The sequence below is a fragment of the Vigna unguiculata genome, chromosome 10 (genome assembly GCF_004118075.2).
Source record: "Vigna unguiculata cultivar IT97K-499-35 chromosome 10, ASM411807v1, whole genome shotgun sequence".
In the NCBI taxonomy this organism is placed as follows: Eukaryota; Viridiplantae; Streptophyta; class Magnoliopsida; order Fabales; family Fabaceae; genus Vigna; species Vigna unguiculata.
This window is the reverse complement of record NC_040288.1, coordinates 5,585,457-5,600,342: the sequence shown is the minus strand read 5'-3', so window position 1 is coordinate 5,600,342 and position 14,886 is coordinate 5,585,457. Positions and strand designations below refer to the sequence as shown.

The following is a 14,886-nucleotide window of genomic DNA, read 5'->3' as shown; positions in this document are numbered from 1 at the left end:
TTTGGTCAAGGAAAATCCTTCAATTTTGATAAAAAGTTTAATTGTAAAAATAAATTATTGACATGGTTATTTTGTGATATATAAAGAAGCACAACAAAAGGCATTTGCAATGGAATTTGACAACCGAGATGAATCATGTAATCACCTTCCTAGATTGTTGCAAATTGTACAACAATATATTCTATACACAATTGTATAGTATGTTACATGTCCATATGTTGTTGACAATGTTTAAGACACTTTGTCTTACATCTTAGAAGTGTCTTTATAGTCTCATGTCATGTCATAATACAAGTTGATAGGACATTTTTATTCGAAAATATCATGGCACGTTTTTTTACTACAATTGGTTTAGATGACAATTAAAAACATATTTCCTTTAGCTTTTAAAATTGGGAAAGGTGAAATAGAGTAAGTTATAGTATGATTCTTCTAATTGTTGTAAGAATACGTCGCATCTCAACCAAATGAATGTATGATAATTGACATAGGAAAAATCATATTAGCATCAAAATTTCCAAAAGTTGATTTGGAAATGAGATGGTATTGTCTCACTATACTGCATACGTCATATTGCATTAAACTTAAAAAAAAATTAAAGATTATGAGTTGAAGAGACAACTAATAAACATGGATATATTTATTTCTTAACTTCCATGCTTAATATTGAATTTGTCACAATTTTGTTATGTCATTTTATTTATTACATTGTCATAGGTTATGAAATGAAACAACCTATTTTTTAAGCTAAGTAAACAATAATGAGATCAAAATTTTGACAATAAGTTTCCTAGATAGATCAAATATCCCTATAAAACTTGATTTAGGCAAATGAAGGGACAAGAGATATGTATATATGACAACAAATCTAACCAAAAATATGAACTTTATTTTGAAGAAAGCACGATCCTTATCCATTTGTGTCTTTGTTAAGATAACCTTTAAAAGAACAAAATTGAACGAAGAAATAAAATATAACATGTTATCAATATCTTGAAAAATATTATTGCTTTATTAAGAAAAAAATGAATATTTTGTCCTATGTAATATTCAAAGATATAATGTTCAAGAAATAATCACTTCCCTAGATGCCAACAAATATAATTAAATTAAATGATTAGTGGTATAGTTGTTGGTATTCGATTACCTTATTTGTTTGTATCATTGTAGATAACATATATTAATCCAATTTACACTCTCTACAATATCAACAAGCTTATGAAATACAATTTTATCTGGTTAAAAATAAAGATCGTTGGTGTATTTATATAAAACTGAATTTCATACTTAACTTTCACCTCCAACCTGTGAAATCAAAAAGACCAACTACCTAATTGTATTCATAATAAAATAAATTAACTATTTTTAATCACTTGTAACATAATTAACTTTTGGATTCAAGATATTTAGCCCTAATAAACATTTACAGCTAAACCTAATAATAAGATACGTTAAAATAATTTGAAAATGGTATGTTAAAAAAGTTAAAAAATATTTTCTTAAATATAAAAACACATTCAAGAATATTTAGTTAGAAAAATCATGTATAAAACTAGTTAGCTAAATCTGGAACCATCCGAACCCTGAATTCTCGAAACTACCCACACACTCTGAAACGCTCGCTGTAGAACTCTCTCGAACCTCTTCCCTTCTCACTTCCTTTTAAACCCTCTTTCCACTTTGCCCTTTCCGTATTCGTTTCTTTGCTCCTCTCGGAACCTCAAACCACATAAACCTTCTTACTTCATTCCCCGCAATCTCACATTTCCACATGGACGACGACTTCGACATGCCGCCGCCGGATTCCATGAACGACGACTTCGACTTCGCCGGCGCTGACGGCGGTGACATCGACCCCCCTGTCCTCAAGGTCGGCGAGGAGAAGGAAATTGGAAAACAGGGCTTGAAGAAGAAACTCCTCAAGGAGGGCGAAGGATGGAACACTCCTGAGGTTGGTGACGAGGTTCAAGGTACTACACGTTATCTTCTCAGAAATTAATTAACCTATGCAAGACACTGTTAGTATACATTTTATATTGGGCGTGACACCTCTCCTAATTCAAACAAATCTTACTCTTTTTCTTTTCTTTCTTTTTTTTCACGTTGTTTATATTAGCTTCCTGGTGTTTTATGATAACTTCTCCTAATTACTTCTAGAAGGAAGATAAATGCTGGAGATCTCATTATATATATATATATATATATATATATATTGGTTTTGTTGGACTGTGTGAGGTTGAGATAAAAATAAAGTAATATGTTCGTTAGCAACAAAAAAAAACAAAAAAACTTATGATCAAGTTAAAAAAAATTAGAGAAGTTACATGTAAGAGCTTCTACATATTAGCTTTGCTTATTCATGAGGATGTTTTAACTCGTAAGAGAAGTTTGTCCAGACATGTACTTGCCTGATTCTCTTTGGTTATGTTTTCATTTCGTTTGCATTTACATTTCGTTATTTTTTCAGTTACTTTTCTGTGATCAGCTTGAGAAAAGCTTGCGGCTACACACTTTTAATTGTTTGTTGTAGTTTTGTTTTGTTTTGCATGATCTCTAATTTCATTTTCTTATATTCTACATTTCCATTTGCATTTTGTTGCATTTCCATTTCCATGTTTGTTAAATCCCTATAATCGGATTGAGAAATGGTAGTCGTTTAATGATTTATTACGGGTTGAAATTTATCTGCTAAGATATTTAATGAATTTTAATCATAATCTTTGTGACTTTTAGTTAATTGTGTTTTAAGACTATGAAAGAGTGACTTCATTATCTAAAATAATGTGTTAGAGTGTGTATAACTTTGACACTTTTCTTGCGTAGCTTGTTTGAGTTTCATGTTTGTTTTGTTTTTCTTTAATTTCTTAATGATTTATTGAATTTTAATTTTTTGGTAGTTCACTACACTGGGACATTGCTTGATGGCACTAAGTTTGATTCCAGCAGAGACAGGGGAACTCCTTTCAGTTTCACGCTTGGACAAGGTGAGTTTCTTTGTTTTTCGAGAACTCTGGGTGCTTTGATTTAATGCGTTGGAAGTTCGAATAATGTGTCTGTTTGACTCGTTATAAAGAGGGGACTTAGCTGTTAGCATTTCAGTGTGTGATTTAGGAGTTTAAATGAGGTTGTCGTTGTGATGATCAATTTGTGAAATTAATGTTGAGTGCATACTCATGATTTGATGGTATCAATGATTATTAATAAGAGAGTTGAATGAACACTGTTTGTTTGTTTACTCTTTATTATTTGGAACAAGATATTTTGTTTTGATTGGAAAACACTATGTTTTTTGATGTATCTGGTGCCTGGGAAATGCAGGGCAAGTTATTAAAGGATGGGATCAAGGTATTGCAACGATGAAGAAAGGTGAAAATGCCCTTTTTACCATCCCAGCCGAGCTAGCGTATGGTGAATCTGGTTCTCCTCCAACTATTCCCCCCAATGCAACTCTTCAGTTTGATGTGGAGCTGTTGTCTTGGACTAGTGTTAAGGACATATGTAAGGATGGAGGTTTATTTAAGAAGATAGTTACTGAGGGTGAAAAATGGGAGAACCCCAAGGATCTTGATGAAGTTTTAGGTATGAAGTGTGAAATATTGTTAAATATTTAATTTTCTAATTTGGTATGATTCAAGTTTAACTTAACTATCAAATGCATTCTTGCTGTTGCAGTGAATTACGAAGCACGTCTTGAAGATGGGACTCTAGTAGCAAAATCCGATGGAGTGGAGTTCACAGTCAAAGATGGTCAGTGCCTACTAATTTTGTTACGCTCTTGTTAAATTCTGCTTTTTGTGTGATCTTACATTCATGTTAACTCTATTACAGGTTATTTTTGTCCTGCTTTGTCAAAGGCTGTTAAAACCATGAAGAAGGGAGAGAAAGTGATTTTGACTGTGAAGCCACAATGTAAGTTTTGGAAAACCTTTGTCTGCTTTTATCTTTTACTGAAATGGAGATAAAAAGTAATTATTCATTTACCTATTTAGTTCAAATTTTTATGCATTTATTTATCTTTTTTGTAGATGGATTTGGTGAGAAGGGTAAGCCAGCACATGGTGATGAAGGTGCAGTTCCACCAAATGCATCATTGGAGATTTCTCTTGAGTTAGTTTCTTGGAAGACTGTGTCAGAGGTAACTGATGACAAGAAGGTCATTAAGAAGATCATCAAAGAAGGGGAAGGATATGAGCGTCCAAATGAGGGGGCAGTTGTAAAATGTAAATGCTTGTAATTCTTAATGTGGATGATAACCTTTTCATTGTTCATGGATTAGAACATGGTTTCTGATGTTTCCTTACCTCTTTTTGCATTCTTGTAGTGAAAGTAATTGGTAAGCTGCAAGATGGTACGGTGTTTTTGAAGAAGGGTCATGATAACGAAGGGGAGCTGGTTGAATTCAAAACTGATGAGGGTAACTCGAAAAATGTCTCAATGATTCTCTGTTTCATACTAGGTTATTCATTATGCTAACTAGTGTGTGTTATGGATTAAGCAGAACAAGTAATTGATGGGCTTGACAGAGCTGTGTTGACTATGAAGAAGGGTGAGGTGGCATTGTTAACTATTGCGCCTGAGTATGGTTTTGGCTCAACAGAGTCTAAACAGGAACTTGCTTTGGTTCCTGCTAACTCTACTTTGTATTATGAGGTTGAGCTAGTATCGTTTGAGAAGGTAAGTTAATAAACATCAATGGTTTGCAACTCTGCATTGATCTTGTGCCTCAATTTTACATACTTTCTTTTTTTCCTGTTTTCATTCCTATATATTAATTAATTGCATTCTGTTGCGTGTATTTAACGAATTATCATGATCAATCTGAGTGTTGAAGTCGAAGTCCGATGAAGTTCTCTACCTAATAGTAGTTAATATTGTTGTCTCCTTCCAGGATAAGGAATCATGGGACATGAACACTCCAGAGAAGATCGAAGCTGCTGGCAAGAAGAAAGAAGAAGGGAATGCATTATTTAAAGCTGGTAAATATGCAAGAGCTTCTAAAAGATATGAAAAGGTAATCGAATATAAATTGAATACCTATTCATCATTCATTCTCCTCCTTTCCAATGCATCTTCTAAGGCATTTTCTTACTGCCACAGGCTGTAAAGTTCATAGAGTACGATACCTCCTTCAGTGAAGAGGAGAAGAAGAGCTCCAAGACCTTGAAGGTTGCCTGTAATCTAAACAATGCAGCGTGCAAGTTGAAGCTAAAAGATTATAAACAAGCAGAGAAATTGTGCACTAAGGTGTGACTGTAGTTACTGTATTCCCATCTGATAATTATGGTAAAAATTACAAAAGTGAAAACTGATTTTTGATTTGGATCCGCAGGTACTGGAACTTGAGAGCACCAACGTGAAGGCTCTCTATAGAAGGGCCCAGGCATACATCCACTTGGCTGATTTGGATTTGGCTGAATTTGATATTAAGAAAGCTCTTGAGCTTGACCCTGACAACAGGTAGATACTTTGATGAATTTAATTGAATTAACTGATTGGATTGATTAGAAGTTGCTAAATTTTGTAATTACTTAGAATCTTACTTAAAGATCATATTTATTAAAGTAATGCATGGATATTTTATAGTATACGAATCTTTACTCATATTTTGTCTGAATCACTATTGTTGGCTATGATAGGACGGTAGTTTCTGAATGGGTTTGTAACTTCATTTCTACTTGTATAATGAAGGATTTATCACCTTTTATCTCGATTTTTTTTTGGTAAAGGTACTTATATTTGTTTCTGATTTATAAACCAGGGAAGTCAAGCTTGAGTACAGGACCTTGAAGGAAAAGATGAAGGAATTCAACAAAAAGGAGGCAAAATTTTATGGAAATATTTTCAATAAACTGCATAAGCTGGATTCTTTGGACAATAACGTGAGTATTCAACCTCTGTAGTTTCACTTATATCTGTGCTGTACATATATATGTATATACAGAGATCTGAGTTTTCCATTTCCATCTACACATTCTAATGTTTGAATTAGAATCTCTGTCCAAGCTTTATTGTTGTTTCATACTTCAAACGATTGAGAATTTGTCAATTTTTCGTCTCAATCACAGAAGTTGAAAGTTTCTTCTCAAGTATTTAGTTTTAAGAGACATACTTTTAGATACTCTTAAATAAGCAGAAGATAGGTTCTAATTGTGTAAAAGAAAAGTAACATGTAATAATTTATTGAATAAACTGCATGTGTTTTATGTTCTTTACCATATATTTATGCCTGCCTATAAAAAGTACGTTTACCTATTTCATATATAATTTTGTTAGCCCTGTTAACCCTTAGCTTGTTGTGCATGTTAGGATATTATTATATCATCGTCCAATCACATCAATAATTATGTGGCTAGTCTAAATAGAATTCTGCTATTTTATATATATATATATATATATATATATATATATATATATATATATATATATATTCATGTGTTACCGAGTCACTTGTTTATGAGTGCTACTAAAATTAACTCAGAATTAAAATATAGTATATATCTAGGAGTTGGAACTTTGTTCCAAATTTGTGATACATGTGAGAAAGTTTGAGGTTCAGTTTTTTGTTTTGTACCTTATGTTTTCTAATATATACCGTATTTGTTTAATGTTTTGTGATACAGAAAGCAGAGTCGAAGGATGCCCAACCCATGAATGTCGACAGCAAGGCATAAACACCATGGGAATTCATCTAATTTCTAGGGTCTGCTTTCTTATTATTATTTGTGGACATTTGGAAATTATGATGGATTATGAAATGTGATTCCGGACAAATTTTGTTTAATTCTTCTGGGAAAATGGAGTTCTAATTATTTAGACTAAAATGTCTATTTTTAATTCAAATCAATATCATATTTAACAAAAAATTATTATATTGAAACACTTTTATAGTTAATTTTGAAATGGTTTATTCAAAATTAAACATTTAAAAGTAAAATGTGTATATTTTTTCAATGAGTTTCCGAGTTTAATTTCCTATAAATAATAACTTGTTAAAGCTAAACAATAGGAATATCTATGTAATAAAATCTTCATCTGAAGATACGAATTATGTAAATTTAAAATAATGAATCAAAACAATCAAATGATCAACTGAATATAAAGTAGAATAGACATGAACATTTTGAACGATAAAATAGATAGACATGAAAATTGAGTATTTGATAGAAGAATAGTGTATAGAAATTGAGAGTGGAATGTTATTATAATTTTAACTTGGCGTTACGAAAATTATTGATGATTTTTGTTGATAAATGGCTTATGGTGATACTGCTACATGTTTATGGGGATGTTTTTCTGATTTAACTTTCCATTTTTTTTAACATTGACTTATATAAAAGAAGCATCTTTTTATATATTATAATTATTAATATTTTTTTATTTTCTCTTCTTTTAGTATCAACTATCATTTTATTAAAATACTCAGCTTTCAAAGTAGGATAAAGAACAAATGCATGGATATTCGTAACTTGAGAAAACTTCTCAATTCAGTGTGATTTTACATAGAATCAAGGTTTCTTTGAATATAAAACGTATAATTAGTCGTATAGTACCCAGTTTGGAGTTAGGGTGTTAAATAAGTATTCGATTTAAAAAGAAAAGTGTTAACTAAGTATTTCAATTAGGTCCTTTTCAGACATTCGTGTTAGTATGTGATTTTTTTATTTTTTATAAAAAAATTGTAAATTTTTTTAAATTTTTTGAAAAAAAAATTAAAAATGTCACAACATGACATTGTCAGTGTCATGTTAGTATCACTATCAAATGTCATTGTGTTGTCCTTATATATGTTTTTTTGTTTCAGTTTAGTACTTAAGTATGTGTATCTGAGTCCCAATTTTTTAATAATTAAAATCTTTTTTTTTACAAAATTAAAAGTAATTAAGTATAAAAATTTAACAAAAAGTATTTGATATTTATATTAAAATTTAGTGGTAAAAGTCAATTTATTAAGTTATTTTTAATAATAAAAAAAATTAGTATAACATTCAAACCAATAATGGAAATTTTGGTTTAAAATTAGTAAGAGACAATATTGTTTTATTTAAAAAAAATTAACAAAACATGAGTGCTTAATAAAAAAGTAATTAATAAAATAATATGTTAAAAAGTCGTTTTTTAAAAAAATATTGGTATAACATTTATATAAATAATAAATTTGGTCTGAGATTGAGAGAAACAATATAAATATTAGTACTTAATTTTGTAAAAATATTTATACTTAATTATTTTTAATCTTATAAAAAATGGATTATAAAAAATGGATTATAAAAATATTTTAATTATTAAAAAAAATTGTAACAAAATTGAATCAGATACACACTTAGGTACTAAATTGAAACCAAAAGACATATATGAGGACAAAATTGAATCAGATATAGTGACATTTCACGTGGCACTAACAATGCCACGTGTCACACACAGGGACTTGACACGTGGTATTTTTATTTATTTTTTCAAAAAATTAAAAAATTTTAAAAAATTTTAAAAAAAATCAAAAAAATCAAAAAAACCATAGACTAACACGTGGCACGTTGACTAACGATATTAGTCAATTTTGTCTAAAAGGGACCTAATTGAAGCACTTTTTCAAAAGTTGGGATGTAATTGACACTTTTTTTAAACCGGGTACCTATTTGACACCCTAGCCCCAAACTGGATATTATACTTCTAATTATACCTATATGAAACGGACATGGCCAACAAGAGCAAAAGACAAGAAAATTGAGTTAGTTTTGCTACTCCTAAAGTTAACTCACTTAAACATAAATATAGGTAAATTAATGATTGACTCTTAAAAGTCATAATTTATTATTCAAAAGATATAAAATGATTCTTCAAAGTGACATCTAAAAGTTAAAAACTTTTCTAAGGTCATTCTCTTTCATAGCATTTTTAAAGTTTCTTTAAAATCTATGGGTTTTATTTTGATCCTTGCTTTTATGGAGCTTTTCCAACATGATCTAATTTTCTTGTTTAATTACGTATTAATTTTTGTTAATTTTATTTAATTTAATTTTTTTTGTTAATATAGTCTAAATAGTTAATGATAATATACTTGATATTTCACTATTATGATGTGGTACTTTACTTCCTTGATTTTTTCATTATACATTCATCTTTAGATATTATCATCTTCATCTTCCTTACCTCCATTATTACCTTCATCATCGAATCATTCATCATCTCCTTCATTATTCATTATCTTCTTCGTGTTCACCCACTCCATATGGATTCTTTCTCTTATATTTTCTCAATTGCTCAATTTTTTAATCTTTTCAAACACCTTCCACTTGACCATTCATTATTTCTTCATTTTTTTTTCATTTTCGATTAGTACACCAATGACAGTTTAGTGAGGAAGTAGATGATTTAGAGATTGAACAGAGAAACATGGGCACACCTACAACCTTAAATCAGAGGTACACTTTGATAGGAGTGTACCTTCCAATAACATAAGGGAACACCTTCCACTTTTTCTTCCAATCACTTTTAATTAGGGATACACCTTCTACTTCTAATGAGAATGTTACGGGTGAGTGATTTATAGAAGCAGAATTTGGTGTTAATGTAGCTTCCTCCTAAGTAGAATCTACACATTTGTTATGCTTTTGGCCATTCCTCCATTTTTCCCAATTTCTTCTCCTCCTTCCTAAATACACAATTCCAAAACTGTTAAAATTGTGGAGCAAAACAAAATCTAAATTTGTGTATGAAAATTGTGGAGGTGAATGTGTTTCAACGATAGTGGTGATAATGGAAGTGAGAAAGATAGTGATGCATGAAAATGAGTCGTAAAACTCAACAAAAATAGAGAACAAATTAATATTTAAGTCAATTCTATAATACTTCAAGTAAACAAAATAAACAAGAAATAAATGAAAATTTTAATAAATGTATGTATCTTTCTCATTTTTTATTTATATCACGCTCTAACAATGTATAAATTTTTTAGCACTCTTCTATGATCTCAAAACTCAACTTCAAAACGAACTAAATATAAAATAAAAGAAAAAACATTTAATTATTTATTTATTTTAATAGGTCACTTGTTATTAACTTCTCTAAATTTATACTTAAGTCACTCTTTAACTCATAATTTATTATATCATTTTAACATTAGGTCGGAAAAATTATTAAAATTAGCAATCCTATGGTACATTAATAATATATAATTATAATTAGTACACAATCAAATGCTTTTTCAGCCCTAGTTGGAAACAAAATAAAATTTTTATCGCGAACAAATCTTTTACTAAATATTTTAATTTATTTATTTTTTTAAAAATTTATAAAAACACTTAAGCCCATTTTTTTGCATGCGTAATTGCCTTTTATTTTGGTATAATTCAATCTAGATGGAACATATTTGTTCAAAATAGCATAAAAATAATTTAATAAAATAAAAATATATATTTTGTAACATCTGAAAACTAAAATTAGGGAAACACAGGAAGATCAAAATAAAAAAATAGAATTTAATTGTGATAAAAATGATAATTTTTGTTTTACCTATTTATTAGCTTTGTTTTAAAAGAGCCACAAAATTGGGCCTGGGCAATTTTTTTGAATTTAAATTGGGCTTGATTTTGGGCCGGGTGAGAAGTGGACCAGCAAAAGGTAGGGTTTCGTGTGTTGAAATATATATCGCGTAATATTAGGGTTTTTCCAGGGAGTCAAGAAGCAGAGAGATACAATACAGAGTGTGTCGTTGCTTCTTCGCCACAACTCAACAACATGGGTCAGTAAACGTTTCCTTCACATCTTTCTTTTGTTGATACCGCAAACCCTAATTCCATCTTTTCTAATGGGATTTCTTCTTCTTCTTCTTCTGGATCAGGTATCTCCCGAGATTCTATGCACAAGAGGCGTGCCACTGGTGGCAAGAAGAAGGCCTGGAGGAAGAAGAGAAAGTGTGTGCCTCTTTTTCTTTATTTATTTGCCTTAGTTTTGTTTTTGTGTTTATCTAAATTTGTGTATTTTAATTCAGTCATATCTGTGTTCTTTTACACTGACTTGCCTAATGCTGTTGCTAGTAGTGGGAGATATTTCTGTGTGTTGGGGCTTCGTTACTAAGTTTTTTATTATTACAATGTTTTGGGATCTTTGCTTGGTTTTGTTTTTGAGTCGACGGTTTGAAATTAAAATTCAAATGGCATCTTTTTTTTGTAGTTAAGTTTATTTTTTTGGGAGTGGAGATTTGAAATGTGATTCTATGTGTAATTGAGCGTATAGTGTATCTAGGTTTATTCGTTCTTCAGTGTATCTAGGTTTATTTGTTCTTTGATCTTGAGGTTTTCATGGGAGAAGGGAAAAACAAAAGGGTTGTAAACATGATGGCGAATGTTGAATTTTGGTTCTAAATTGTGAAAATATTTCCAATCTGCATACTGCATTTTCATTTATTTTTTAACTAGTTTTGTATGGTCCTTGAGCAAAACATAAACTTCCTTTTTTTCTCTGCCTCACCATGTAATGCTTTTTTCTTAGCAATTGTCTGGTGCGTTGTTCTAGAATTTTATGATTTCTATTTCCAATTTCGCCCTTCTGAATGATTTTTGTTAAGTATGTTGTTTCATTTGTAAAGACAATGAATCATCGATCAGAGAAAATATATGCAACAATTAGGGTAATATAAGATTTTTTACTTTGAATAAATAGTGTGACTGGACATAGTGCTTAACATTTATTTAGGTGTTCGCATCTTTTTAATTGTTTTGATACTATTATTAAATATCCCCTATATTATTCCTATTATATTTTATAAGCAGTGAATTAGTTGTATGTATAAACGTATTTACAACTTATAATTATTATACTCTAATACTTTTTGGCATTTTGTTCTAAGCCATGATGATATTATACTTTAATAATTGATTTTAAAGAGATTTTGGTGATTTCTGATAGGTATGAGCTTGGTCGCCAGCCTGCTAACACTAAACTGTCAAGTAACAAGACTATCAGGAGGATCCGTGTTAGAGGTGGCAATGTGAAGTGGAGGGCATTGAGATTGGATACTGGAAATTACTCCTGGGGAAGTGAAGCTGTAACTCGCAAGACTCGTATACTTGATGTGGTATACAATGCCTCAAACAATGAGCTTGTGCGTACGCAGACCCTTGTCAAAAGTGCTATTGTTCAGGTCGATGCTGCTCCATTCAAACAGTGGTATCTTCAGCACTATGGTGTTGACATCGGTAGGAAGAAGAAGACAGTTGCCAAGAAGGATTCTGCAGAGGTTGTTCTTCTGGAATTTTCTCCTTCTTTTCTATTCTTTTATGCTATGTTTTCATTAACCCAATGTTTAAGCTTCTTATAACATGAGTTACTTTTTGGTTCGACACTATAATATGTTCTGAGAAGTAAATTATGTGTATATAATCTTGCAGCCATCGTATTCTATCTTTCCATATTCACGGTCCGTGGATTTGACTTATCTTAATAGCTAGGAATGTAATAAAATGTATATATGCTGCAGTTTATCTGATATATATGAAACATTTTAGAGGCTGATGCGTATTTCTCTATCTTGGGATGTAATCTGCAGGAGGGTGAAGCTGCAGCAGCAGAAGAAGCCAAAAAGAGTAACCATGTGCAAAGAAAACTAGAGAAGCGCCAGAAGGATCGCAAGCTTGATGCTCACATTGAGGAACAGTTTGGTGGTGGGCGTTTACTTGCTTGCATTGCCTCTCGACCTGGTCAATGTGGCAGAGCTGATGGGTAATTACTTGAATTCTCATTATGCTTAATATTAATATGTTTATAATGAACCACTTTCATAATTGTTTTCTTTCTTGCTGGGTTATGCAGGTACATTCTGGAAGGTAAAGAGTTGGAATTTTACATGAAGAAACTCCAGAAGAAGAAGGGGAAAGGCGCTGCTTGATTTTAGTTTTTCCAAAATTTTTATATATGGCTTTAGTCGTTTTTATTTGTTGGTGGTACCATTCATTCTGATGTTTTGTGCCACAGGACATTTAGTGCAAACTATCATCCTAGTATTTGCAAATTGACACTTAATTTTTGTTTTTAACTGTTTTTGCTTCTGATGAGTTACAATTTTTATTAATGAATGCCTTTCAGTCCTTATTGTTGGTGTAGTCAGGGAAGGTCTGAGTTTATTGCTTATAAATGTGAAGGGATATCAGATAGATGCCTCTTCAATTTTTAAAAACCAGTAGTATGATTTAATATAACAATTTTATTCAGATTTTATTTAGAGTAAGATGTATTTGTTGCTCTTTTATCTTTTCTATTTTCTTCTGTCTATGATTGTAATAAGAATGAACTAAATCTGGAATATTAGTTTATTTGGGTGGTTTCTGAAAATGATATTTGTGTCTGGGATTGTCTAATTTTTTCTTTCCGTTAAATTCCAGGTGCTAAATCAATATAAATTTTAAATTCCAAAACTATTTTCAGTAATAATTGTAATAATTTGTTTCATTTGGTGGATGTAATGATTTTTCGATGTTATACGTAAGATATAATTTTGTTTTTATTGTTATTTCTCACCTCATATAAAACATGAATATATCGAACTGAGGCTAAAACAGTTATGTTTTCACTTTAGAAAAAGCATCAGTCCCAAATCGAACATCAAAAACTTTTTGGTGAAACTAAAAGGAAGTATACTTCACCAATATTTATAAAATCAGTAAGCAAGCTTAGAATATTTAGCTAATTAATTAATAGTTACCAATCCAAAAAATGATATTCCTTATCTCAAATGTCTTTTATTAAAGAAAAGAGAGGGAAAAATAATGAAAGGAAGAGAAAGGACTAGTTGTGCAAGTATTTTTGTATTAAAAAAAGGTCATGATTAACAAAGTATTTTCAACAAAGATTTGGCAAACTTTCTTTTTTAGGTAAAAAAAATGTTATTTTAATTAAAAAATAAAAAATTAATCAACTTTAATTCTATTTTTAAAAGATAATTTTTCTTTAAAAAAATCAAAAAATTTCACCACTTGTATTCATTGAGTGTTGAGTGAAAATGTTGAGTTGCTCTTTGATGTGAATTAGATGTTTCGTGGACTGAATTTGATTTTTTTTTCATAAGTATGCAGTTGAAATTCATTACATTTTCATTCGAGATTTGTTAACTGAAGCCTATTTTATGTAACATAGAGAAGAAATGTCTAGCTTATTTGTTGAGCAGAAGATGTTAAATGTATCGATGTTATTGTATTAGAATAAAAAAATTACAAATAAGTAATAGAAATATGGAACTTTAATCTGAAGTCAAGAAATATCTTAAATCTAAAAGTAGGAAAAAATATTAATATTTTTTACTCGCCATTTACTCATAAACCCAATTGAAGTTTTAAGGGGAAGAAAATATATAACAACATTAACACGAACAACAAATGCCTACCAAATCAAGAACTTAATAATACGAAAAGATAACTTTCATATTATTTTCATTGTACCTAATTATTTTAATTAGGGTGGGATAGAGACGTATTTCGCAATCTCATTCATTATCATGAAAACATTCAATTTGCATTCTCATACTCATATCCAAACTTAATGGGTATCAAATTTTTGTGTCATCCCAAACAACAGGTATATACTTTATCATCCATACACGTACTCGCTTCCTTATTGTTTCAACGTTAATTAACTAATTTTTATAAAATAATAAAAAAATACGACAAAAGATATTATCAAATATTCAATATTAAAAGAAAGTTTATTTCTTCAATATCAAATATTTAAAAAAATATACTATAATTGTATACATTTCGATTATTGTTCTAATCATGTTGTAAAATAATTTTTTTTTATTTCAGCACTTGAATAATGTTAATGTTCACTTCAACTCAGAATCTGTTCCATAAATTAGAAACATTTTTTTAACCATAAGTCAATAAAAAATTGTATTAG

General features: G+C 30.1%; 2 protein-coding genes across 2 annotated transcripts; both read left to right on the top strand.

The window, feature by feature from the left end:
- The first annotated feature begins 1,578 nt into the window (after nt 1–1,578).
- Nucleotides 1,579–6,821, top strand: LOC114167366 (peptidyl-prolyl cis-trans isomerase FKBP62-like). Its single transcript, XM_028052439.1, has 13 exons — nt 1,579–1,970; nt 2,898–2,984; nt 3,319–3,579; nt 3,673–3,747; nt 3,829–3,909; nt 4,026–4,220; nt 4,322–4,414; nt 4,499–4,674; nt 4,889–5,011; nt 5,098–5,244; nt 5,330–5,457; nt 5,759–5,879; nt 6,621–6,821. The coding sequence occupies exons 1-13, from the start codon at nt 1,772–1,774 to the stop codon at nt 6,669–6,671; spliced, it is 1,737 nt and encodes a 578-aa protein (XP_027908240.1). The 5' UTR covers nt 1,579–1,771; the 3' UTR covers nt 6,672–6,821.
- A 3,807-nt stretch (nt 6,822–10,628) lies between these two features.
- Nucleotides 10,629–13,086, top strand: LOC114167458 (40S ribosomal protein S8-like). Its single transcript, XM_028052551.1, has 5 exons — nt 10,629–10,738; nt 10,838–10,910; nt 11,905–12,235; nt 12,545–12,717; nt 12,808–13,086. Exons 1-5 carry the CDS (start codon nt 10,735–10,737, stop codon nt 12,881–12,883), a joined length of 657 nt encoding a protein of 218 aa, XP_027908352.1. The 5' UTR covers nt 10,629–10,734; the 3' UTR covers nt 12,884–13,086.
- Nucleotides 13,087–14,886: the final 1,800 nt, after the last annotated feature.

Coding starts and splice junctions, on each gene's coding strand:
- LOC114167366 (XM_028052439.1), top strand. CDS start 1,772: ATGGACGACGACTTCGACATGCCGCCGCCGGATTCCATGAACGACGAC. Junction 3,748..3,828: donor GGAGTTCACAGTCAAAGATG/GTCAGTGCCTAC, acceptor ACTCTATTACAG/GTTATTTTTGTCCTGCTTTG. Junction 4,221..4,321: donor TGAGGGGGCAGTTGTAAAAT/GTAAATGCTTGT, acceptor GCATTCTTGTAG/TGAAAGTAATTGGTAAGCTG.
- LOC114167458 (XM_028052551.1), top strand. Junction 10,911..11,904: donor GCCTGGAGGAAGAAGAGAAA/GTGTGTGCCTCT, acceptor GATTTCTGATAG/GTATGAGCTTGGTCGCCAGC. Junction 12,236..12,544: donor CCAAGAAGGATTCTGCAGAG/GTTGTTCTTCTG, acceptor TGTAATCTGCAG/GAGGGTGAAGCTGCAGCAGC.